Genomic DNA, 21,943 nt, shown 5'->3' on the forward strand with positions numbered 1-21,943 from the left:
GCGTTGCTTGCCGAGTGAGCCCTGCTTACTTTTCTCTGTTCACACACATTTTCTTAGCTCACGTGCAGAAACAGAGCGGCAGCTTCTACGGAATACCGGTACCGTACCGCCTCTGAGTATGGGTGGTACGTGAACTCTAATATACTTCCATACCGAATACTGGAAATAAAAAGATCAGAATTGCAGTGTACCTGCATAAACGGATTCGCCTGTTATTACGCATGGGAAAATAGATACCACTCGTGAAAATTGGCACTGTATATCGTTCGCACTTAGCACCGTCCTCACGGTTGACCGAAGCAATTGAAGTTTACGGGTGCATTTTGTCGCAAAAATGGACGGTCTCCAAATGCGGCGGCACTACCACCATGGCAGCGGCAGCGGGTTTGCGATACCTCCTCGCCTTGCAGCAAAGCCGTTCGCTGTGTTGGACATTCACAGTCGCCGATCCTTGGATCGCTACGCTGCTTGCCACCTGCTGCCAATCTGTGTGGCTGCAACACGCTGTTTGCAGTAGCCCTAGCCTGCTGTCCGGGTCGGCACAATCAAAGCGTTCGGAATGCCTCGTCGCTGGGTCGGCCCGCAGCTGAACCAGCAGCGCCGTCCCATTCGAAACGACCTTCCTGTCCTCCACCGATTGCTGGACTGTGCCGGCGTTGTGGTGGATGTTGCTGGCCTTTTGCGAAGTTTGACCCGATGCTAAAAAGTCCTTTCGTGAAAAATACGCATCCGCCACTTCAGATCTTGAAGCGACATCATGGAGGCAACCGGCGCGCTGGATAACTCGAGCGTTTTCACCCTCGCGTCGGTCGTACGTATCTGGTAGTGCGCCTGAGAATCGGTATCTATGCAGGCACTAACCTTGCACCGCTCCATTGCAGACCGAAGCCACGGGCGAGGCCGAACACGAGCAGCTCGAGGAGATCGAAGTGATCTTCGGCACTTTCCATCGCATTGATGACGGCGCCCTGCGCAAATGCAGGAACCTGAGCAGACTCACGAGTAAGAACAGCCACGATGCCATTTGCCGTCTATTGAAGCATTGCTGACGGATTACTTGCAGTGGTGAACTGCAACCTCATGGAGATCTCCAGCCTCGAGTCCGTGGGGGCGTCGCTCGTGCACTTGTGCCTGAGCAACCAAAATATCACTCAGATGAGTGGATTGTCCGCGCTGCGTCAACTGCGTCATCTGTACCTTCAGCAGAACCGCATTAGTCGAATTGAGGGACTGGAAAGGTGTCGGAAGCTGAAGACGCTGTGGCTATACGACAACTACCTCACAAGCGTGGATAATCTTGGTTTCTGCTCAGACCTTCGTGAGCTGTGGCTTCAGGTCGGTGGTACCTTGTGCAGTCAAATCGGAGCACAGCGTACGATTGCTCACTGTTGTTGTGCACTATCCTTGCCAGAACAACAAAATCCAATCCCTAAAGGCAGCTAGTGGCGGAATATCCGAGCTCGTAAACCTGCAAAGGCTGAACTTGGCCAACAACTGTATCCGTGATGTGGACGAGTTTGAGCATCTTCGCAAGCTGATCGCGCTGCGCCAGATAACATTTGCGGATGAACATTTTGGATCGAATCCAATTGTAAGCCATCCTGACTATCGCTCCGTTGCTATCACAGTCCTCAAGCAGGTATGAACTATGTATGGTACATGCAACTCGCATGAACGAACTATGGTTGACTTTATTGTGATGGACGTTGGATGTAGCTGCACGACCTGGACGGAACTCCTGTTGAAAGCGACGAGCGCAGCACTGCTGAAGATCGATTCTTCACCCAGGTACTTCCATAACAATGTTTTTTTTTTGCGTATACTTGAAGTATTTCACAACTAAAACTAATTTCTGGCGTTTTTATCTTTCAAGGCGATGGAATTTAATGATCAGCTGGCAGAGCTGACCCTTGCATATCAGCAGGAGCTGCGTGCAATCTCCACGAGGAAAGAGCGGGGCACTTCAAATGCACAGATGCTACAGCAAGAACTCATAGAAGCCTTGAACGATGTGGAGACTTGTGTTATGACCGGTCAAACTCAGATCCAAGAAGAAAAGCGCCGGCAGCTACAGCTACGAGAACAAAACTCTCAGTTGCTGCGAGAAAATATCGCGAAGCTTCAGCAAGACTTTCGCGCTTCAATCAAGGAACAGTTCGAGCGCGAAGAGAGGGCGTTACTCGACGAAGAACGAGACTACGAAATCATGGAGCTCGAGGCCTTGGCCGAACAAAATCAAGCAATGACGATTGCTGCTCTACAAAATGCATATCCGAGAAAGATTGCATTTCAACAACTACTGCAGCACATGCCGGACTATCGATATATCGCTGAAAGTTTTCGGCGCCCGACAAACCAACAGCAAGAGGCTGTGTACGGCAACGAGGATCACGATGAACGGGAAGTGCACATCTTGCAGATCTACCGCTTTTTTCACGATGACCTGACTTCAGCTTTTGAAAGTACTGCGAGGCAGCAAATGGAAAAACAAGGAGCGCAGGGCAGTGAGCTGTATTTGTACATGGTTGCCAACGACGATGAAGTCATATCGATTCTTCAAAATGGGCTAGTCTCTCCAGCATCGGCAGTACACGATAGCGGCAACGGAAGCTCGATTCATGGCTGGGTTTTTCTTTTCTCAAATCCTTTGGTTGCCTTGCGATTCTACAAGGGTACGGTCGGCGAGCTGGAAGCACTGAGTGGCAACGAGACAGACGATGATTCACAGCCTGTTGCCGTGTTTCCCAATGAAGATTCTGCAGACAAGGTCCAGCCAGCAGTGGCAGTCGAGAGCCTCAATTTGCTTCTATGCCAAGTGCGGATGCACCAAATTATTGAACTCTTTCGTCCTGAAAAGGTGCACTTATCCTCGCTGGAGGCGCTCCACAGCATTGCAAGCCCACGAGGATCAGTTCTTCCACCACCACCGGCGGCATTTCTACAACTAGAACTTGGGGATCAAAATTCGTGGTCTGCTTCATCGTCGGGCGGGCATGTTTACATGGCTCGGAGAACTGTTATTCACGCTCAGGTTTTGCCGCAGTTTGTGCTGCTGTGCTCGAGGAGAGGCGAGCTTTCTAGCGGCAACCAGCGCGGTGGTCGGCGTACCGAGGACCAGGCTCTAAGTAGCGAACTCTTACTAGCACAGTTCCAGCAGCGACTGCGTGCTGAAGTGGGTGCCTACCACTCGCGGTTGTATCACGAAATGGACCCCGCCACAGTTCGCGTCCGAGCGCAGTTCCAGCATGAGAGCGAGCTGCTCTGCAATCGACTGAAGGACAACGAGGAGCGGATCAACCAGGAGAAGTTGGAGCAGGAGAGATTGTTGCGCACACTTCGAGGTGACACCAACGGCAAAGAAGAACGAAGTCATGGTAACGTTAGGCGGAGATGATGCAGGAATTGAAGCTGCCCATCCTGGTCTGATAATGTAGCCATATAAAAAAAACGATCCAACATGGCTACTTTTCGAGGTCCAGCTGCCGTTTGCTGACTCAGAAAGATCTGTCCTGGAGATGGCAAGACGGCACTGGCAATCTGTTGCCTCAGCTCCATTCATTGCCATTGCGTGGGGATACATCTCACCAGCGGCAGTTGCGAAACGGCTCCAAGGTGGTCGTGCAGTAGACTAGCAGTGATGTGTGCCACGCAAAACAAAACACGTACCGTAGTCTTCACTCAAACTCACATATACTCTTACAACGCATATGTCAATCATTATGTACACCACACTTCTTCTTCAGTATAATCACCAACCTCTCTTAACGTATTCCCTGCACACATCGATCCCAATCCGCTTCTCCCGGCCGTTCGGCAGAAGACGTCACCACCTCATTCAGTATCTCCTGCATGATCCGGCCTGTGGACATGATGGGCAACGGGGGCTCCGCCGCGCTTCCTCGCGCGCCGAGCAATAGCGCGCTGAGCGAGCGCTCTCCGCTGCTGCGCGCACTGGGCCAGGGCGAAGCGCCATCCTTCGAGGGTTCGTACATGTCCATGCCGGCGCCCGCGAGCGACGCCGGGCGGCTGTCGGACAACGGCCAGTTCCAGCCGCTCATCTTTGCGGAGAAGGCGCTGGGCGCGCTGCTAAACGGGGTATTGCTGTACGCGCTGGGCTGCATCGCGGGCGTGGCGCTCGTGTCGCTCAACTTTGAGGGCGTCCTGGGCGCGCGCGTCAACTGGTGGCTCGTCTTCCTGCCCTTCTGGCTGGCCAACGTGGCCATGCTGTACGCACACGTGGCGTCCGTGCGCCATGCCAAGACGCTACGGCGCTGGGCCGACGTCGAGTCCATGTCCAACGAGCCGCTACTGCCGCTGCTGCGCCGCATCGTGCTCGTCTACGCCATGAGCTTCCCGCTCACAGTGCTGCTGCTCTGGAGCGAGCTGGCGTTCTGCGCTAGTCTGGAGCACACGGCAGCTACAAGCCTCTACATCTGCTACGCGCCGCTCATGGTGATCCAAGTGGCCTTTGTCGTCCGGTATCTGCTTTGCAGATCCGACAGCACACTGCCGGTAAGGCTACAGTTTAGCCTTTGCTTTTACTTGGCCATTTGTGTTGATTCTGCTGAGCTGACTGGGATTTTGTCGCTGTAGGGAGTGTGCTGGGTGCTCATGTTCGTGTTCACGCTGCTGCTGGCGTATCAGACGGATACACAGAGACGCTTTGGGTCGCTCGAGATGTCGGAGCCCCCGCTGTCGTGGTGGCTCGTGTTCACGCCGCTCTTTGGCTTCGAGCTGCTGATGACGGGGTCGCTGCTGCTGGTGCTGTACAACGAGTTCTCGGGCATTTACCGACTCACTCGGTGGCAATTGGCGGCCAGTGTGCTATACTCTTTAGCTCTTGTGGCAGGGGTGAGTGGCGAGCTCATGCTGCTGGAACAAGTGGACTACCATTGGGGGACGTTCACTTTCCCGTCCGGCATGATGTTCTTTGGACTCGTGTGCGCGTGTGTGGCCATGTATATTGTGGGTCGCCACCACGTGGAAGAGCTCATGGCCTCCAAGGGCGGCGCTGTGCCCGTGCCCTTGACGAGGACAGCGGACGGATGGATTACAAGCCACGCCGTCGTGGAGCAGTGGGTGCTCTTTGGAGACATCTATCTGACGCCGCAGGGACTGCATCTGCGCAACCTGAAGACTCGGACCAACTCGGGGGTCGAGTCGGAAGCAGCTGGAAGTCGCATCTTGCGGCAAATGAAGGGACTTTTGACCCGAGTCACGTCCGATGATAACATGAGTGACAACGACCCAGAGCGCCGTATCCGCAACGTGCTACGACGAAAGACTTCGGGCAGCTACAGCGACATCATGCTGGAGGTGGTGGACACGCCCAGGACTCCCAATGATTCAGCCCACAAACGTTAATTTGGTCTAAAATAATAGTGGAGACTTTGAGCTTCCGTTGCTGGTGCTGCGTTGAAACGACGGACGAAACGGACTGACTGCCATCTCGACGAACTTTGCTCAGTGGCGATGAGAAGGAAGCGGACATTGCCCACTCCGCGGCAAGCTGAGCACAGTGCATCTGGCAATGTTCATGACGCCAATGGACGTCAAATCCAACGACTGGAAGAGGATCCGAAGCTGCAGACGCTTACACCCAGGTCGCTGGCGAAGAGTATGACTGAGCTAGAGGCGCTGAGGTGTCGAGTGGTAGAGCTCGAGCAGCAGCTTGCCAAACACCAGATAGAAGCACTGACACCAAGTAAAGCGACAAAGTTGCCGCCACTTGCAGACCCTGTTACTGCAAATGCTGACCTTGTGGTGAGTTTACTGTTTATGTTGTTATCACGATGCTGATCGTGTTCGTTGTGGTGGGTGTTAGCTTCCTTCTTTTGGGCTTCATACGTCGTCAGCGAGTGGTGTAAAGTCTGCTAGCGAACTGAAAACCATTCACAACGTCGGTGGAATCCTGTCTCTAACCAACCGAATAGCCACAGCTCCAGCCACAGCTCCAGCCACAACACCCCGGAGTATTGCCGCTGCCCCTCAGTTGGCGTCTCCTGTTGTAAAATGCAGTGGAGCAGCTACCAACAGATCTGGGTCTCGTGATAGAACATTGGCTTTTGTTGTCAGCAGTCCTAGACTCGTCAATGACACCGAACACTCTGAAGATTCTGAGGCAGACTGCACAACAAGCAATCGAGGTACTGGCGAAGAAAGTCCTTCTGCAGTATCCCCTCATCGTGAAGAAACCAAGATCACAATCGGTCTAGAAGGAGAGGCGGCAACTTTTGCTATTTCCCAGAGAAATCGACTTTACCAGATCCTCAAGCGCTTGAGCACGATCGCAACGATCCCGGAGGATGAGGTACGTTATCTGCAACCGTATAACGATCGACCCGGCTCCTAATCTGTTGTATGCTCTCGCAGCTGATGTTGCTCAAGAAACTGGTGGACGGAGAGATCGGAGATGTGATCAAATTCCTCGTTGACATTGAAGCAGAGCAATCTGTCACCGTTATCCGCGACAAACTAGCGGTACTCGTTAAGGATGGCTCGCCCTCCAAGCACCGTAGCCTTGTTCGACCAGCACTGCCCAGATATCATCCTGTTTGGAGCATCCAGTACCCTCTCCTCAAGGTTGCGCAGAACCTCGAACAACTACGAAGCACCAAAGATGATTCGAAGGTCGCTGCTTCATCTCCTACAGCGTCACCTTCCAAGAAGACCGACGTGATCGTTCTGGTTTCGAGTGGAGCGTACAACCCGATTCACATGCTACATATCCGCTCATTCTACGTCGCTCGCCAGTACGTCGAGTCAAACTATAAGTTTCCTGTCGTGGGCGCATTCATTTCTCCATCGCACGACACGTACGTGCGTGTCAAGAACCGCCGCAATCCGCGTGAAATGATCACCAAACGGCATCGATTGGCACTGATAGAAACGGCTGTGGCGTCGTCTTCATGGATCGAAGTAGACAAATGGGAGATCACTCGGCGGCGCGTGCTCGACTACTTGAGTACATTGACCCACGTGCGCGAAATGTGCGAGTCCCACTTCCCGCAGTACCGATTTCACGTCATGTACGTGTGCGGATGCAACACGGTGGTCAAGTTGAGCCATTCCGCTTTGCGCGACGAAGGCTTCGGGTGCATTACCGTGTGCAGACCCACACAAACCGACATGGTGATCAAGCACCTAGGCAAGACGCTGGCAAAGACGACAACCATAGTCGAAGACACCGGCGTGTTGCCCTGCGACTTGGAGCGCGCGACCAGTTTTCGCGTACGCCAGGCACTTACGAAAGTTGGAGCGAATGCCAGCAATATCGAGATGATGGTAGGAAAACCCGTGTTCCAGTATTTTGTGAAGCACGAAATCGGAGACAAGATCGCTGGCAAAGTGAGCTGGACTGATGACGACAAGCATTGGAGGCAAGAAGACCTTACCTATGTTGAATATACCGAGAGCTAGATTGTAAGTATGAAATGAACCCCAAATAGCGCTTTGGTGGCAAGAAAGCGAAATGGCTGTGGTTCACGATTTAGGCCCTCGGACCGCCTTGTTCCTTCTCGTACGTGTCATCTACAGAATCACTCGCGTCCTCCTCAGAGGAATCACCACTCTCGACTTCGTCAGACGATTCCTCGTCCTCGTCGCCACTCACTTCATCACTAGAATCCTCACCACTACCAGATTCGCTGTCGTCTTCACTCTCCATGTCTACCTCGTCAGACTTCGACTTGTAATGAATCGTACTCGATGATGTTTGCACGCTCTTGTCTTCCTCGTGCTCAGCCTCATCGAATTCCTCCGCTTCGGCGACACTCGAAGATTTGTTTGTAGATTTTGCCGGAGCGTTTGTCGGTGCCTGCGTGTTCCTGTCCTCTTGCTCGGCCTGATCGAATTCCCCTTCAGCCTCAGCCACGCTGGAAGACTCCGTAGTGGCGTTGGCGGCTGCACTTGTCGCCATGTTCTCGTCCTCCTCCTTTTCAGCTTCGTTAAACTCTTCCTCCTCCTCCGCCACATCCGACGACTCTGTTGGGCTGGTTGGCGGACTCGTTGAAGCACTAGCGCTTTCGTCCTCTTCTTCTTCTTGTTCATCGAACTCCTCCTCCTCTTCAGCCACCGACTCGGACGGGTCACCACTAACTGGGGCTCGCGTCCTCTTATTCCCCTCCTTCTCAGACGCGCCAAATTCTCCCTCCTCTTCAGCTGCCGACTTGTACTCCACTTCGTCGTCGTCCTCTTCCTCATCTTCGGCATCATCGCTAGTCGTCGATGTGTCCTCCAGAGATCTTTGCAGATGGACCCACTTCTCGGTAGTCGCAACTTGCTGACGTAAGTCCGCAACTTCAGTGCTCGAGCTCGCCGGCAACGACGCCAACAGCGCAGCCGCCATTGCGAAAACAGCGTAGCAGACCTTCATCTCGTGCGAGTCTAGATCCAGAATGAGCGAGTCAGCGCGGGTGTTCAGATGCTCATGTGGTATTTCTGAATTGTGAATTTGTGATTGTGTGCATTTTTTTTTACGTGTGTCTTAGTAGATGTAATGCAGTTTGTGTTGGTCCCCTGCGGCGAATTGAAATGCTTGCGCAACCTGTGCCCTGCTCAGGTAAGCAATAAACGAAAAGCGGTGGCAGTTGAGTGCAGTTCGAAGGCTTGCTTCGCAAAATGATACATGTGGCCGAGTCATCAGGTTCGCGGTTAGCACCCGTCGTCGCTCGTGTTTCGCAGCTTTGCAAGCTGCAACGACGACGAAAGTCGCCACGCCAAAGAGAAATTGCCGCATCGGCTCCTGGCTCATTACTGTACTTCGTTCATGATCGTTCTCCCAGCTTCACCGTTAAAGCGTTATCTCTGGCGTCGATGAGTGGCCTGCGTCAGGCTGGGTTGAGCTGGAGTTGACGATCGCTGCCGTCGTTGGCCTCACTCGGCGCACGGATGATTGCTTGAGACGTGGGCCTGGAATCGAGCAACGTCGGAATCCGTGCAGGAACTTATTCGCCGCCGCTGGATCGTACTGACGACAGGCGAAAAGTTGTTCGGCACTTCCGGATTTCGAGTCCTCATTCCGCACGGTGGAGGTGGCGGGGCAAGTACATGTTTATGCTTCAACGGACGCAGCAGGATAGCAAACCGGTGGCACCGCAGCATTATGTTGAACGTATTCTGCCAAGCACAAGTGGGAGGCCAGTTGCATGCAGTGGCTGAGTGGAGTGCTAGTGCTTAGGTTCAGACGCTGCGGTGGGTAATGGCTCAGTTTAACGACTCATTGTGATGCATATCTTTACACTTGTGTGCCCAGCACCTTCGTCTTAAACTGACGCGTCAGAAGCAATGCACTCTAGTCGAGCATGCCTGGGGCCGTGCAGCATTTCGGCGTTGAAAGAACGTAGGAAGACGACTAAACCAAATGAGATCGGTTCAGTCGCCGCGATTGTGCGGGGCATTGTTTCGTGAGTGGGGCATAGGTACGAGGACAGAGCCCCCTTCTTACAGAAGGATGTTAAGTGGTTTGCCCCACTCATTATTCAATTCGTCACAGAGTAGACGCATCGTTCACGGTGTTCGTATCCCTCCTCACCCGCAGAATGAGACAAGAAGACGAAGCCAAAGCCCCAGCTGGACCAAAGTGCCTGGCACCTCGAGTGCCACAGGTTGCGGTCGATGCTGCTGCTGCTCGGGGCCCTCGACACAAAAAACTCAAGTGGCGCACCCGCGACCAGCAGAGCTCCCAGCTCTACAACCTGCAGCTAGACCTCCATGACCTACACCAAGAAATCAAGGCTCTGCAAGAGTACGAGCAAGTTCTGCGTACCCACACACTCAACCAGCGAGAAACGCTGGACGACTACTACTTCAATCGCATCATCCAGTACCACAAGGTGTTCGAACGCGGCTACAGTGCGCAGTCCTCCCCGCCTGACAGTGGCAGCTTAACCTCAGCAGACGCGGTCGAGTTCGTACAGCACATGATGGACAGCGAGGTCGCTGTGGGCCGATTTGTTGGGCACGAAGTGATTCTGGACCAGTGGGCACGCTACACGGCGGCATTTCCTGGTTTGCAGTGCAGCTTGATCCAGTCTCGGATCGCCTCGGCTGATGAAGTGACGATTGTGTCGACTACAGCGACCTACACATTCGACATCACGCAGACGACGCTCAACGCCCTGTTCCCTCGAATGGCGAGCGAGCAGCCGCAAATTGGAGCAAAGCTGCTCGGTCGTCAGTTCCTAGGCGCCGGTGTGGCCACCTTCACGTTCGACGCTCAGTCCCATCGCGTGGTGTGCTACGACAACCAAGTCAACTTTTTCGAGGTGTTTGCAGGCTTGCTGCAGGACTCCAGCGAGCTGTGTCTACTTTTCGAAAATGCTGCTATCTCTGAGCAGTACTTCGTCGGTGACACCGACAGCTACCCCGTGCTCCAGCTCGAAGACGAAGCGCGATACCACATTTCGATGTATGCAGACGAAGGTGACGATGACGGTGAAGGCGGGCAGCAGTCTCCTAATCTACACAAGTTGCAACTCGATCATATTCTCGCTTCTAGCTGAACAACAGAAACGCACCCCGTACGAAAGTTACGAATAGAACGCCTTTTTTTAAAACGAGAGCTGATGATTTGGACCCGTAAGATACGACGGTAACGTGTGATCCACGCACCAAGTGTGCTGTAGCCGAGAATGGTGGACACCGTGGGTGCGGTGCAGTCCAAAATTGCTCTGTCCAAAAGAAAAAAACGGCCGAAGCTTATAGTCGAAATTCTAGCAGATCAGTTGCGAACCTACCGAGGAGTTTCCACCAGCCCTACTTCCTACCAGGCATAGATCAGCTTTGGTGGCCGAAACCTTCTAGTGCGCCTGACCCGTGCTCGATCCTCGCAACAGGAGACCCAGCACCCGGAGGAGTACCAACAATTGCTCAGTGCACGAACTTTCAATTGTCGCGACGAGTTGGACGGATACTACGCCAAGGCTACCACCGCGTCATTGAGAACGGTTGGCATCCAGGTGCCGTAATTGGCGCGACGCCGTTTGTCGTCCACGGAAACATCGCAATCGGCCGCTTCGCTGGACGTGAAGTGATGCTGCACCAAGGTTTTCGTGGGTCTTGAGTTTTACTATCATAATTCACGTGTCGTCTCGCCAGATATACGAGGGATACACTGGAGGTTGTGTCCCCGTAAGCGATTCTTGACAACGTTAAGCCTCATTTTCAACGGCCAACCTCACTTTTGATGCCCAGACGCATTTCTGAAGAATATCTAGTCGGCGGTGTAGCCTGCTACGAAGAACGCCAAGGTAAACAAGAAATAGCAATCCCTGACTTCCAGGAAAAGGCGCGACGAAGACGTCGAGGACATCCATCTCAGGCTGGGACGGCAAACAAACAAACAAAGTTCAGCGTAAGTTCCGAAGGTCTAGGACACTTGTGCTCTCTCAACACGATTTTGTTTTATCTCCAAGCAATTTTTCAACATACAGACACACTGGTGAGGCTCGCACAGCATAGCAGTAGTAATGCAAATAAATTCATTCTTGCAGCACGACACTGAGAAGGCCGTGTGGGAGGAATTCCCTCTATCGTTGTTGAGCGTGGAGAGCCCACTAGCTATTCTCCATCAACTCTTCATGCTGACGCTGAAGCTCGCGGTCAAGTCGTTCCAAGTCATCGCGATCGAGTTCACCGCTGCCATCGCGATCGAGCTTGTGGAATTGAGTAATGATGCCATCGATGTCATCCTGATCTGCCTTGTTGAGCTTCACGAGCATGTAGCACAAGTACTCCATCTGCGAAACCTTCCCGTCGCCGTCAGCGTCCATGTCGAGAAGCTCCTTCATGCTGATTTTGGTCTTCATCACCGACCTCGCGCTGAGTTCGTTGAGGATCGAGCCGATGCCATGCGCGACCGTCACCACAGCTAGTGGTAAGTAGAAGATGGCAAAGACGCGGGCTCCTTGGGACTTGGGGGAGAGATCTCCAAAACCTACGGTTGTGATGGTGATCAGAGTATAATAGAAGCAGTCCAGTATTGGCCAGCCTTCAATTCCTCCCACGATAAGCCCGGCCAGAATGGACACGATGATAGGCACGAAAGCATGAAAGAGAGCCTTGTTGCTATCCGAGAAGATTTTACGCGCCCAGCTCGGAAGACTGCCCTGAAACCTCTTCCAGTAGGTTTTGGTTTCTCTCTTGGTTCGTGATCTGTGCCCCATGAGTTCTATCTTGTTCTGCATGCCGCTCGGTCCGGAGCTTGTCGCCGCCGCAGCTTCGACATTGTCAAGTAATTTCTGGGTCGCCATCTTCGTGACGTGACGTTGGCGTTGGAGGAACCAGGTCGCCAACTGACCGAGGGCCACACCGATCGTGCAGATGCCGTAGAATGCAAAGAATATCGTGAACGCCTTGCCGGCTGTCGTAACAGGAACGACGTCGCCGTAGCCTACGGTGGTAACGATGACCATCGCGTAGTAAACGCAGTCAACGACGGACCACTTTTCGACGAAGTGAAACACCAGGATGCTCACCCCCACGTACGATAGCACGAGGACCAGCGCAATTAAGTTGGATCGTAAGCTATCGCTACTTGACCGAGCGTTCTCCGCACCAGCAATGATGGTTTGTTGTGCCACGTTGGTCACCATGCGATTAGACAATGCCGGTAAGTCGAATATGGACTGCAAGACGCGGTGGCATTAATTCATGAACTTTCATATACATTGACACCGCCGTACCCACCTTATCTATGCGAGGAGCAGTTGAGGGCATGCTGGTCGTCCGGGGATTGCTGGGAGCATCTTCTGGTACAGAATCCTGGACAATGTCATTGTGTCAGTGTCTAGCGTGCCATTTATCACTCCAAAACTCAAGCTGATCTTCTAACCAGCGATATCACCACGTCGGCACCGAGAATCTCGTCTCGCTTCGCGTTTGGGCTCTTTTTGTTTGCCTTAGCACACAGCTGTTAACTTCCTGAATGTTTTAAAAGACCACCAGAACCCAAGAACAACTTACCATAGCCATAGCGCCGCCGCAACAGCCCAGCTCTTGTGTCCTGGGGCGTCGCCAAAAATGCAGCTCCGAGAAGTGAGCGACTGAACAGGTCGTTGCATCTCATGCCTTCCTTTATACGCAGCTAAATTTACCTAGCGCACACGAAGAGCATAGCACTATTGACCATAGTAAATTTGCTGTTGCTAGGAGGTTGAGGGCAACCAACGCAGAGAAAATCAAAATCCTATTGTCGACATCTGGTTATCACATGCCTCTAATCTTCTACGTCTAATGCACCAGCCATTCCACTGCTGATGGAGCTGCTGACCAAGTAACTCGTTCCTTGGCGTTGCAGAGGCGTTCGCGGCTGAATGCCCTTCATATTGTAGTATTGCAATACTTGAGTTGGTATCTCTGCCAGAGTTTCCTATGTTTTCAGTACAGCAAAATAGGCATCCCAGATTAATACAACAGGCACAAGAAACATGTACGCAGGGATTGCAATGCTGCACCTTCGCGAGTCTTGCCGGATTGCGGCGGAATTGGTTGAAAGGAACAAACTGGACACTGTAAGAGCAAATCAACACAAAAACAGAAGTCAGTCACCACCCTTACCATCGTGAATAACTCACGGTCAACGTACATATCGCGTGCAGCACGTCGCCGCCTGGAATCAACAAGCAGCTTGTCATCGGCATCGAGAGCATTCATCGCAGTAAAGTCTGCGTTGCCCACCGCAACAATCACTATAGATAGCGGGAGCGTCGAGGCCTCCACCAGCTCGTCAATTGTTTGCTGCATGTCCATGATCGCGCCATCTGTAATGATCAGTAACACGAAGTACTTGAGGTTGCCGCTAGCACCTTGCTCCACTGGCGCTGAGAACGTCCTGGCGATAGCTGCAGCTTGGTGCACCAACGGCGCAAACATCGTTGGGCCATGCAGCTGTACGAACTGAAAAGAGTTGGAGTACGCATTCATAATGCCTCCAATACCCTCCACTTCTGGCTGTGATGGATCAAACGTCAGCGGGAAGCAGTGACTCACAGCTCCGTTGACCAGTCCACCAAACCCGTATACTGGGAAGCGCTTGTCCGCGTCGTACGGCTCCAAAATTGCGCCAGTCGCGGAAATTGCAGCCTGGTAATCGTTCATCTGTCCCTGGTAGCTTGCTCCAGTGTAATGCAAGCTTGATGGGTCCGAAGGACTGCCATTGGACGCTGTGTAGTCGATACCAACGATCAAACTGACCTCGCAGCCGCCGCGCAAATATTCCGCGAATGTATGCCGCTTGAAGATTTCGATCTGCTCGAGGACCAGCACGCCTGAAGTTTTGTACCTCTTACCTTTTTTCGCTTGTCTTTCGCGATTAATGAGATCGAGGCTGCGGACTTCTCCAGTCACAAATTCTGCTGCTTTCACGGTACAGCTCCCGATAAACTGATGCTTGCCGCTCTTTTCCCAATCCATACATTCAATTTTCAGCAGACGTGACAGGTTTCCGTTGCAAAGTGTCTGCACGCTTAACGTGGCCCGACGCCACTTGGGGTCGCAATTGTTCATGACGACTTCGCTCCGCCACACCAAACTCCACGAGGTAGTCGCAAGTGGGTCGGCGTTCTCGTCACGTAGTCGATAGATGTTCAGGAACGGGTCGGACGCACCAAACCAGCCATCCTTATTGTCTAACTTGGTCGCAGTGAAGCGGACGTTCACCATATCGGCGCATGTCGAGACTTCTTCGGCATCAATGACCACATGACCCGATAGATTGTGCACGTGGTGTCTGCTCTTGTCGTTCTGCAGCAGCTTGAGCACCGCCGACTGGCCCTTCGACGACATCAACTGGCCCATTGTGATCTCCACACACCCGAGAAAGTCGTGGTCCGACAATCTCTCGGACGAACTGTCCCTGTCAAACACCTCCACGCGCAGTCGCTGCACCTCTTCAAAGAAGAAATCCACTTGGAACGACTTGGCGAACGTCGGGTCCGGTGTGTTTTGAATCGTCTCGGTGCGTCCAATCTCCCGCCACCCACGCTTCTGTGCTTCCTGCATGTAGATCACAATGAATGGGTCCGACTGACTCAAAAAATCCGATTTCTTGAGTCCTTTGCAGCGGAATCGAAGCTCCACGACACTGGAAGGGGTGGGGGCCAACCCGTCCGGCATTAGAGCCATGGAGCTGGAATTCCTGGACGATTCAAAGCTGCCTGGTTGAACCGGTCCGTAGCCTCCATGCAGCGTGGGTTCACGTTCGAACGGGGCCGGAGGTTGTTGCATTGGCGGCGGTGGTTAGTGGTGTAGCGAGAAGTGAGCGACTGAACAGGTCGTTGCATCTCATGCCTTCCTTTATACGCAGCTAAATTTACCTAGCGCACGCGAAGAGCACAGCACTATTGACGATGGTACATTTGCTGTTGCTAGGAGGTTGAAGGCAACCAACGCAGACAAAATCAAAATCCTATTGTCGACATTTGGTTATCGCATGCCTCTAAACCTCTACGTCTAATGCACTAGCCATTCCACTGCTGATGGAGCTGCTGACCAAGTAACTCGTTCCTTGGCGTTGCAGAGGCGTTCGCGGCTGAATGCCCTTCATATTGTAGTATTGCAATACTTGAGTTGGTATCTCTGCCAGAGTTTCCTATGTTTTCAGTACAGCAAAATAGGCATCCCAGATTAATACAACAGGCACAAGAAACATGTACGCAGGGATTGCAATGCTGCACCTTCGCGAGTCTTGCCGGATTGCGGCGGAATTGGTTGAAAGGAACAAACTGGACACTGTAAGAGCAAATCAACACAAAAACAGAAGTCAGTCACCACCCTTACCATCGTGAATAACTCACGGTCAACGTACATATCGCGTGCAGCACGTCGCCGCCTGGAATCAACAAGCAGCTTGTCATCGGCATCGAGAGCATTCATCGCAGTAAAGTCTGCGTTGCCCACCGCAACAATCACTATAGATAGCGGGAGCGTCGAGGCCTCCACCAGCTCGTCAATTGTTTGCTGCATGTCCATGATCGCGCCATCTGTAATGATCAGTAACACGAAGTACTTGAGGTTGCCGCTAGCACCTTGCTCCACTGGCGCTGAGAACGTCCTGGCGATAGCTGCAGCTTGGTGCACCAACGGCGCAAACATCGTTGGGCCATGCAGCTGTACGAACTGAAAAGAGTTGGAGTACGCATTCATAATGCCTCCAATACCCTCCACTTCTGGCTGTGATGGATCAAACGTCAGCGGGAAGCAGTGACTCACAGCTCCGTTGACCAGTCCACCAAACCCGTATACTGGGAAGCGCTTGTCCGCGTCGTACGGCTCCAAAATTGCGCCAGTCGCGGAAATTGCAGCCTGGTAATCGTTCATCTGTCCCTGGTAGCTTGCTCCAGTGTAATGCAAGCTTGATGGGTCCGAAGGACTGCCATTGGACGCTGTGTAGTCGATACCAACGATCAAACTGACCTCGCAGCCGCCGCGCAAATATTCCGCGAATGTATGCCGCTTGAAGATTTCGATCTGCTCGAGGACCAGCACGCCTGAAGTTTTGTACCTCTTACCTTTTTTCGCTTGTCTTTCGCGATTAATGAGATCGAGGCTGCGGACTTCTCCAGTCACAAATTCTGCTGCTTTCACGGTACAGCTCCCGATAAACTGATGCTTGCCGCTCTTTTCCCAATCCATACATTCAATTTTCAGCAGACGTGACAGGTTTCCGTTGCAAAGTGTCTGCACGCTTAACGTGGCCCGACGCCACTTGGGGTCGCAATTGTTCATGACGACTTCGCTCCGCCACACCAAACTCCACGAGGTAGTCGCAAGTGGGTCGGCGTTCTCGTCACGTAGTCGATAGATGTTCAGGAACGGGTCGGACGCACCAAACCAGCCATCCTTATTGTCTAACTTGGTCGCAGTGAAGCGGACGTTCACCATATCGGCGCATGTCGAGACTTCTTCGGCATCAATGACCACATGACCCGATAGATTGTGCACGTGGTGTCTGCTCTTGTCGTTCTGCAGCAGCTTGAGCACCGCCGACTGGCCCTTCGACGACATCAACTGGCCCATTGTGATCTCCACACACCCGAGAAAGTCGTGGTCCGACAATCTCTCGGACGAACTGTCCCTGTCAAACACCTCCACGCGCAGTCGCTGCACCTCTTCAAAGAAGAAATCCACTTGGAACGACTTGGCGAACGTCGGGTCCGGTGTGTTTTGAATCGTCTCGGTGCGTCCAATCTCCCGCCACCCACGCTTCTGTGCTTCCTGCATGTAGATCACAATGAATGGGTCCGACTGACTCAAAAAATCCGATTTCTTGAGTCCTTTGCAGCGGAATCGAAGCTCCACGACACTGGAAGGGGTGGGGGCCAACCCGTCCGGCATTAGAGCCATGGAGCTGGAATTCCTGGACGATTCAAAGCTGCCTGGTTGAACCGGTCCGTAGCCTCCATGCAGCGTGGGTTCACGTTCGAACGGGGCCGGAGGTTGTTGCATTGGCGGCGGCGGTTGGTGGTTGTAGCTGTCTCTGGACGGGGCTGTAGGCTGTGGGTTGTGCTGTCCGATGTCTGGGTACGATGGTACAGACACACTGGGCCCTGTAGGGCCTGGGTACACTCCCTGATGCTGCTGGTACGGAGTCTGTACGAAGCTCTGCTGGTTGGGGAAGGACCCGCGACGATCCGGAGGCGGCGCCGGGGGCGCCACTTGGTACCCGGAGTTGACGGGGGGCGCCGAGGGCGACGAGAGCGACCGCTCTCTCTCGTAGTACGGAGGCTGTGCGTACATTCGGGACGCAAATTCTGAAATGAACCGTTCTCGGGATTGAAATTGCTAGGCAATAAAGAAAGTAAGACATGTGATGCTGTACCCGAGTATATGGGCATACTAGCTTGTCTAATGTACCCGTCTAGTACGTTTTATAAACTAAGCTATACGTGTCCGGATACTAAAAACTGTACCCTGGAACCCAAACCTCTCGCCGCACTTTTATGCCTAACCGGATGTAACTATACAAGGGGATGCTCCAGTCGGGAACAGCAGGCATTCTCAAATGTACACGATTTTTATGCGAAAATAAAGAATCCACGGTTTTGCTAGTTGCGCCTGCACGTAGTTGCTGTTTGCAGCGAGAATGTTTGTTCCAGGTGGATATTGGTCTTTGTTGGCTACATAGTCACAGCCATTTCTAGCCGGAGATGTAGACTTTAACGGCATTCCGACGCATTCGAGAAGTGAAGGCGTTCGTGCATAGAATGGCGATGACCATGGCGACGGCGCTCACTGCGCAGGAAATGGTGGCGCGCTCGGCCTTCAGAGCCATTTTCTGGAACAGGTCGAAGAGCTCGTTGAGTGCTGTTCGAAACCATGCTGTAGACGAAAAATAAGCGTTAGATGGGGCAGCTTTTCTTTGGTGGTAAGGTTGTTGCGTACCACAGTTCCCGTTGTAATTACAGTCGGCGATCTTGCTAGCGCGAATGGAGTCCGTCACGAACTCGACGGGGGCTTTGAGACGGAATTCCGCGTCTTCCATGGCCTTGGTTTTCTCAATCAGATTGTCTGCACGAGACGAGTGCGCTTAGAGGTTGGACAGGGATGAGGTTCTTCATGATGATGTCAGAACGTACCTAGTACTGGATGAATTGTAATGAGGAGACTGGAGACGGTAGCCACGTAGACCTCTAGCTTCTGCTTCTGGTAGTACAACTGTGCAACGAATAGCCACTGTGTTTGGATTGCTTCGTTTCTAGACAAACCTTGGTCGTCGAGACCGCGCCAGCTCGCGTTGAAGACCGTCTGGATTTCTGAGAGATCTCTTGCCGTCACAAGGTCACCGTCGTTGTCAGGGTCCATCAATTGCTGGATCGTCGAGTTAAGCAAGTCCTGGTGCAGAGTTTTGTTGTAGGGAGTTGCAACTGTGGAATCTGTCAAGGCCAGTACTCGGAGCTGCTGCAACTTGTCAGATACGAACTCTTCATTCCATGCAAACATTTCCACTAATGCCTTGTCTGAATCAGCAGTCAATTCCTCAAGGGCAAAGAGTGCCGGCATATCATACAGCTCCGAGAAGTTGAATCGCTCGGGGTTATCTGTTGCAGGTGTCGGATGTGGCGGAATGCGTAGAGTGTCGCTAAATTCGAGGGTAGCGGTCATACTTGTCGCCTCGACAAAGTTCTGGTCAAAGAGAAGTCTGTTCACACCTTCGGCCGACTGAGCCGACGGCAAGAATACATTTGTGTCTTGGTCAAGACGCTGCAAGACAATGATTGCATCTTGCGTCATAACACTCATGGTGTAGAGCACCCCCGTTACAATCAAGGCAATCAAAAGTGCTAACTCCGAGAAGAAGCACGTGGCGCGACCCAGTTTTCGCCGCCCGGTAAAGATACCATGCGCGAAAGCACTAGCACCTAGTACAATTGACAACCCACACAGGCCACAGAGTCCAAAGAGACTGAACAGTGAAATCTGTCGAAGCTCTGATGCAAGCATATCGTATCCAGTTGAAAGCCTTGACGTAGCGGTACGAAAGTCAGCACACATTCGGTGCATTCGGTCAAGAAAACCCTGAATCGCGGGTGTGAGTGTGCTTTGTGCTTGATTGAATTCCATGAGCTGGCCTTTAGCCGTGAGCATATCGATCTGAACTTCAAATATATGCTTTCGCCACGACGTTTTTGCCTCCGATATCACGTCCACGATGGTTAAACACGTCTTACACTTGAAGCATCCAGTTTTCCCTCCTATTGTCATTCGGGATACTACACTTGGCTGGGTGATGTTCATGTACTCGCATTCGATCGAGCGATTATTGACGGTCGGATAGAGCAAAGAGTAGTTGGTAAGAGGAGTGAGGAGGTCGAATACGGGCTTTCCAATCACGTCGTCCGCGTAGCTCTGTTTGTCCAGAAATGTATGAGCTTTCAAGTCGCTTAACGAGCGCTCCTGGATTGCTGAAAGAGTCAACGATTCACTGTTTGCCACCACATAACCCTTGGCAAGGAGCTCGTCCATTGGAAGCAGGAAGTTCGTCTCGAATGTCGTTAGATTTCTTGGCAATGTCTCGTTCAGTAGCGTAAATGCTGATGCTGCCAAGGGCTTAATGTCATTGTTCACCACAAACAATGTCATCAGGGCAGCCGCAGTACTCACGAGCAGAGACAACATCATCACCGTACCCCACACAATCTTCTGAAGCTTACTGTAAATTTTGGGCTTGGCAAGTGGATTCCGGCGGCGGCAACCACATTTAAAGAAACAAAGCGTCCACAGAACATGTAAAACAAATAACAGTGCGAACCATGCTGCTGCGAGAATGAAGTAGGCGGTAGTAGACCAAGCAAACTGGCGATAGGAGTCTGCTTCAAGTACACCAAAAATTCCAGAAGAAGTCGAAGGTGCTGCACTATATGTAGCAATTGCCGAATCGTAGTCAAATGACAGGAGATACTGCCGTAGATCTGGTAGTAAGTGATCAACGGATGACAAGTTGGTTGAATTGGGAAACACCGCTGCATTTGCTTCGTCTGCAACGTCATACACTGCACATCAATTGGCAAAAACTACTCGTCAGAATGACACAGCCAACATCTTAAAGCGTTCGTTTAGTTGTTCTTACCGCTGTACTCGCAGTGATCACCTGTGAAGCCCCAGCGATGAACACACTGACACTTCCCTGATGCGTCTTCATTGAGCGCCAGACACTCTCCGCGTTGTTCGCAGCAGAGATAGTCATAGTCGTTGTCAATGGGATAACTTGTGCCAACCAATCGACCACTTCTCACACGTCGTTCCCCCACTTGTTCATTAAGCGCTGGGTCGTACGGGAACGTCACGGAGCAGACGGGCTGCGGGTTCGTCTTGAGCTTGATGTCCCAGATGAACACGAGCGACCCAGTCGCGAATTTCCCATTGTACGCGTCGGCGCGCTTGGACGAGGAGCAGCCGCCGCAACATGCGAAGTGCTGGTCGTAGTGCGCTGGAGCTGGGCCTGTAATCGTCATTTTTCACTGTAGCAACGAGGAATGCCACGACCACGTTGAAGTGGCTAAATGTAGCCATAACTAAAGAAGATGTAGCCATGATAACGGTTTTCTGGGGCAAAAAGTCACATTACAACCGAATATTCACGAAAGCCGTGCTGAAGAGCGCATGCTGCTGGAGCTCGTGGACGAGTGCAAACTGCGCATTTGGGAGTTTCTGGGAGTGCGGGAGCTTTGTCGAGTGGCGTGTGTGGCTCGCAATGCCGAGCAGGGCGTTTGTATGGGGCCCATCTGGCAACGACACGCTCGGACGTTGCTGGCCACGGGACAGGAAGCACTTGGAGGCGAGACGGGAGTGCTGGGCAGTCGGTTGCAACGGGGTTTGGGCAGTCGCAACCTTTTGGCAGCGGACAACAAGCAGCGGTTGGTAACACCAATGCGTCAGGATGAAGAGGAACTAGTGGGGCCTTATGACGCCATGGACTGGAGACTTTGGTGTCGAGACACGCACGTGGTGAGACGACCGAGTCTTGCGTGACGCTGAGCAATGGATTGATGAAGAGTTTTATTCTTGTGTGACGTAGGTTCTTGTGAGATTCCGAATCAACAATTCGGGCTTCGCACACGCGTTGAGTGCAATTCAGGAGCTCAAGATGGAACGCGCGCAGCTCAAAGAAGCTATCCAGAATGTCAAGTCCCAAGCTCATGCTGACAAGCGGACTCGACGCCTTCAGATGAACTGCATCAAGTGGATGAATCGCACGCATCGCAGGCAAGCGGCCGCCACGAATTCGATCCAAGCCCAGCACGCGGCGTTATCGAAAGCGGAACTGGTTGAGCGACTGCAAAGTGTGGAGAGCGCGATTCAATCCAACACGAAGGAGCAATTTGGACTGCGCAAGCGAGCCACGAAGAGCCTGCACAAACTCAACACTCAACTTGCGAGTGGTACGAGGTTGCTACGTGACTTGGGAGCTCGCACTGATGCTGTAGAATTTGTCGCGTAGCTGTAT

The 21,943-nt window shown here is 52.6% G+C and overlaps 11 protein-coding genes across 11 annotated transcripts; 5 read left to right on the forward strand and 6 right to left on the reverse strand.

Annotated features, from left to right (window-relative positions):
• Nucleotides 1-757: 757 nt before the first annotated feature.
• KRP23_8985 (Leucine-rich repeat-containing protein 9) lies at nt 758-3,394 on the forward strand (the record flags this gene model as incomplete). Its single annotated transcript, XM_067894491.1, has 6 exons — nt 758-811; nt 882-1,002; nt 1,064-1,335; nt 1,412-1,639; nt 1,717-1,788; nt 1,874-3,394. The coding sequence occupies 6 exons, from the start codon at nt 758-760 to the stop codon at nt 3,392-3,394; spliced, it is 2,268 nt and encodes a 755-aa protein (XP_067743924.1).
• A 455-nt stretch (nt 3,395-3,849) lies between these two features.
• On the forward strand, nt 3,850-5,364 carry KRP23_8986 (uncharacterized protein; the record flags this gene model as incomplete). The annotated part of the gene is made up of 2 exons (XM_067894493.1): nt 3,850-4,512; nt 4,594-5,364. 2 exons carry the CDS (start codon nt 3,850-3,852, stop codon nt 5,362-5,364), a joined length of 1,434 nt encoding a protein of 477 aa, XP_067743925.1.
• A 108-nt stretch (nt 5,365-5,472) lies between these two features.
• Nucleotides 5,473-7,419, forward strand: KRP23_8987 (Nicotinamide/nicotinic acid mononucleotide adenylyltransferase 2; the record flags this gene model as incomplete). The annotated part of the gene is made up of 3 exons (XM_067894494.1): nt 5,473-5,763; nt 5,825-6,310; nt 6,373-7,419. 3 exons carry the CDS (start codon nt 5,473-5,475, stop codon nt 7,417-7,419), a joined length of 1,824 nt encoding a protein of 607 aa, XP_067743926.1.
• A 70-nt stretch (nt 7,420-7,489) lies between these two features.
• KRP23_8988 (uncharacterized protein) lies at nt 7,490-8,374 on the reverse strand (the record flags this gene model as incomplete). Its single annotated transcript, XM_067894495.1, has 1 exon — nt 7,490-8,374. The coding sequence occupies one exon, from the start codon at nt 8,372-8,374 to the stop codon at nt 7,490-7,492; it is 885 nt and encodes a 294-aa protein (XP_067743927.1).
• Nucleotides 8,375-9,539: 1,165 nt separating this feature from the next.
• KRP23_8989 (uncharacterized protein) lies at nt 9,540-10,502 on the forward strand (the record flags this gene model as incomplete). Its single annotated transcript, XM_067894496.1, has 1 exon — nt 9,540-10,502. One exon carries the CDS (start codon nt 9,540-9,542, stop codon nt 10,500-10,502), a length of 963 nt encoding a protein of 320 aa, XP_067743928.1.
• A 1,053-nt stretch (nt 10,503-11,555) lies between these two features.
• On the reverse strand, nt 11,556-12,593 carry KRP23_8990 (Two-pore potassium channel 1; the record flags this gene model as incomplete). Its single annotated transcript, XM_067894497.1, has 1 exon — nt 11,556-12,593. The coding sequence occupies one exon, from the start codon at nt 12,591-12,593 to the stop codon at nt 11,556-11,558; it is 1,038 nt and encodes a 345-aa protein (XP_067743929.1).
• Nucleotides 12,594-13,216: 623 nt separating this feature from the next.
• KRP23_8991 (Copine-4) lies at nt 13,217-15,225 on the reverse strand (the record flags this gene model as incomplete). Its single annotated transcript, XM_067894498.1, has 3 exons — nt 13,217-13,369; nt 13,455-13,509; nt 13,586-15,225. The coding sequence occupies 3 exons, from the start codon at nt 15,223-15,225 to the stop codon at nt 13,217-13,219; spliced, it is 1,848 nt and encodes a 615-aa protein (XP_067743930.1).
• Nucleotides 15,226-15,436: 211 nt separating this feature from the next.
• Nucleotides 15,437-17,736, reverse strand: KRP23_8992 (Copine-4; the record flags this gene model as incomplete). Its single annotated transcript, XM_067894499.1, has 3 exons — nt 15,437-15,589; nt 15,675-15,729; nt 15,806-17,736. The coding sequence occupies 3 exons, from the start codon at nt 17,734-17,736 to the stop codon at nt 15,437-15,439; spliced, it is 2,139 nt and encodes a 712-aa protein (XP_067743931.1).
• A 400-nt stretch (nt 17,737-18,136) lies between these two features.
• On the reverse strand, nt 18,137-19,239 carry KRP23_8993 (uncharacterized protein; the record flags this gene model as incomplete). The annotated part of the gene is made up of 3 exons (XM_067894500.1): nt 18,137-18,318; nt 18,382-18,507; nt 18,576-19,239. The coding sequence occupies 3 exons, from the start codon at nt 19,237-19,239 to the stop codon at nt 18,137-18,139; spliced, it is 972 nt and encodes a 323-aa protein (XP_067743932.1).
• A 1,313-nt stretch (nt 19,240-20,552) lies between these two features.
• Nucleotides 20,553-20,951, reverse strand: KRP23_8994 (uncharacterized protein; the record flags this gene model as incomplete). Its single annotated transcript, XM_067894501.1, has 1 exon — nt 20,553-20,951. The coding sequence occupies one exon, from the start codon at nt 20,949-20,951 to the stop codon at nt 20,553-20,555; it is 399 nt and encodes a 132-aa protein (XP_067743933.1).
• A 148-nt stretch (nt 20,952-21,099) lies between these two features.
• KRP23_8995 (uncharacterized protein) lies at nt 21,100-21,937 on the forward strand (the record flags this gene model as incomplete). Its single annotated transcript, XM_067894502.1, has 2 exons — nt 21,100-21,444; nt 21,515-21,937. The coding sequence occupies 2 exons, from the start codon at nt 21,100-21,102 to the stop codon at nt 21,935-21,937; spliced, it is 768 nt and encodes a 255-aa protein (XP_067743934.1).
• Nucleotides 21,938-21,943: the final 6 nt, after the last annotated feature.

This window comes from Phytophthora ramorum (assembly GCF_020800215.1).
Source record: "Phytophthora ramorum isolate Pr-102 chromosome Unknown Phyram_PR-102_s0007, whole genome shotgun sequence".
Classification (NCBI taxonomy): Eukaryota; Oomycota; class Peronosporomycetes; order Peronosporales; family Peronosporaceae; genus Phytophthora; species Phytophthora ramorum.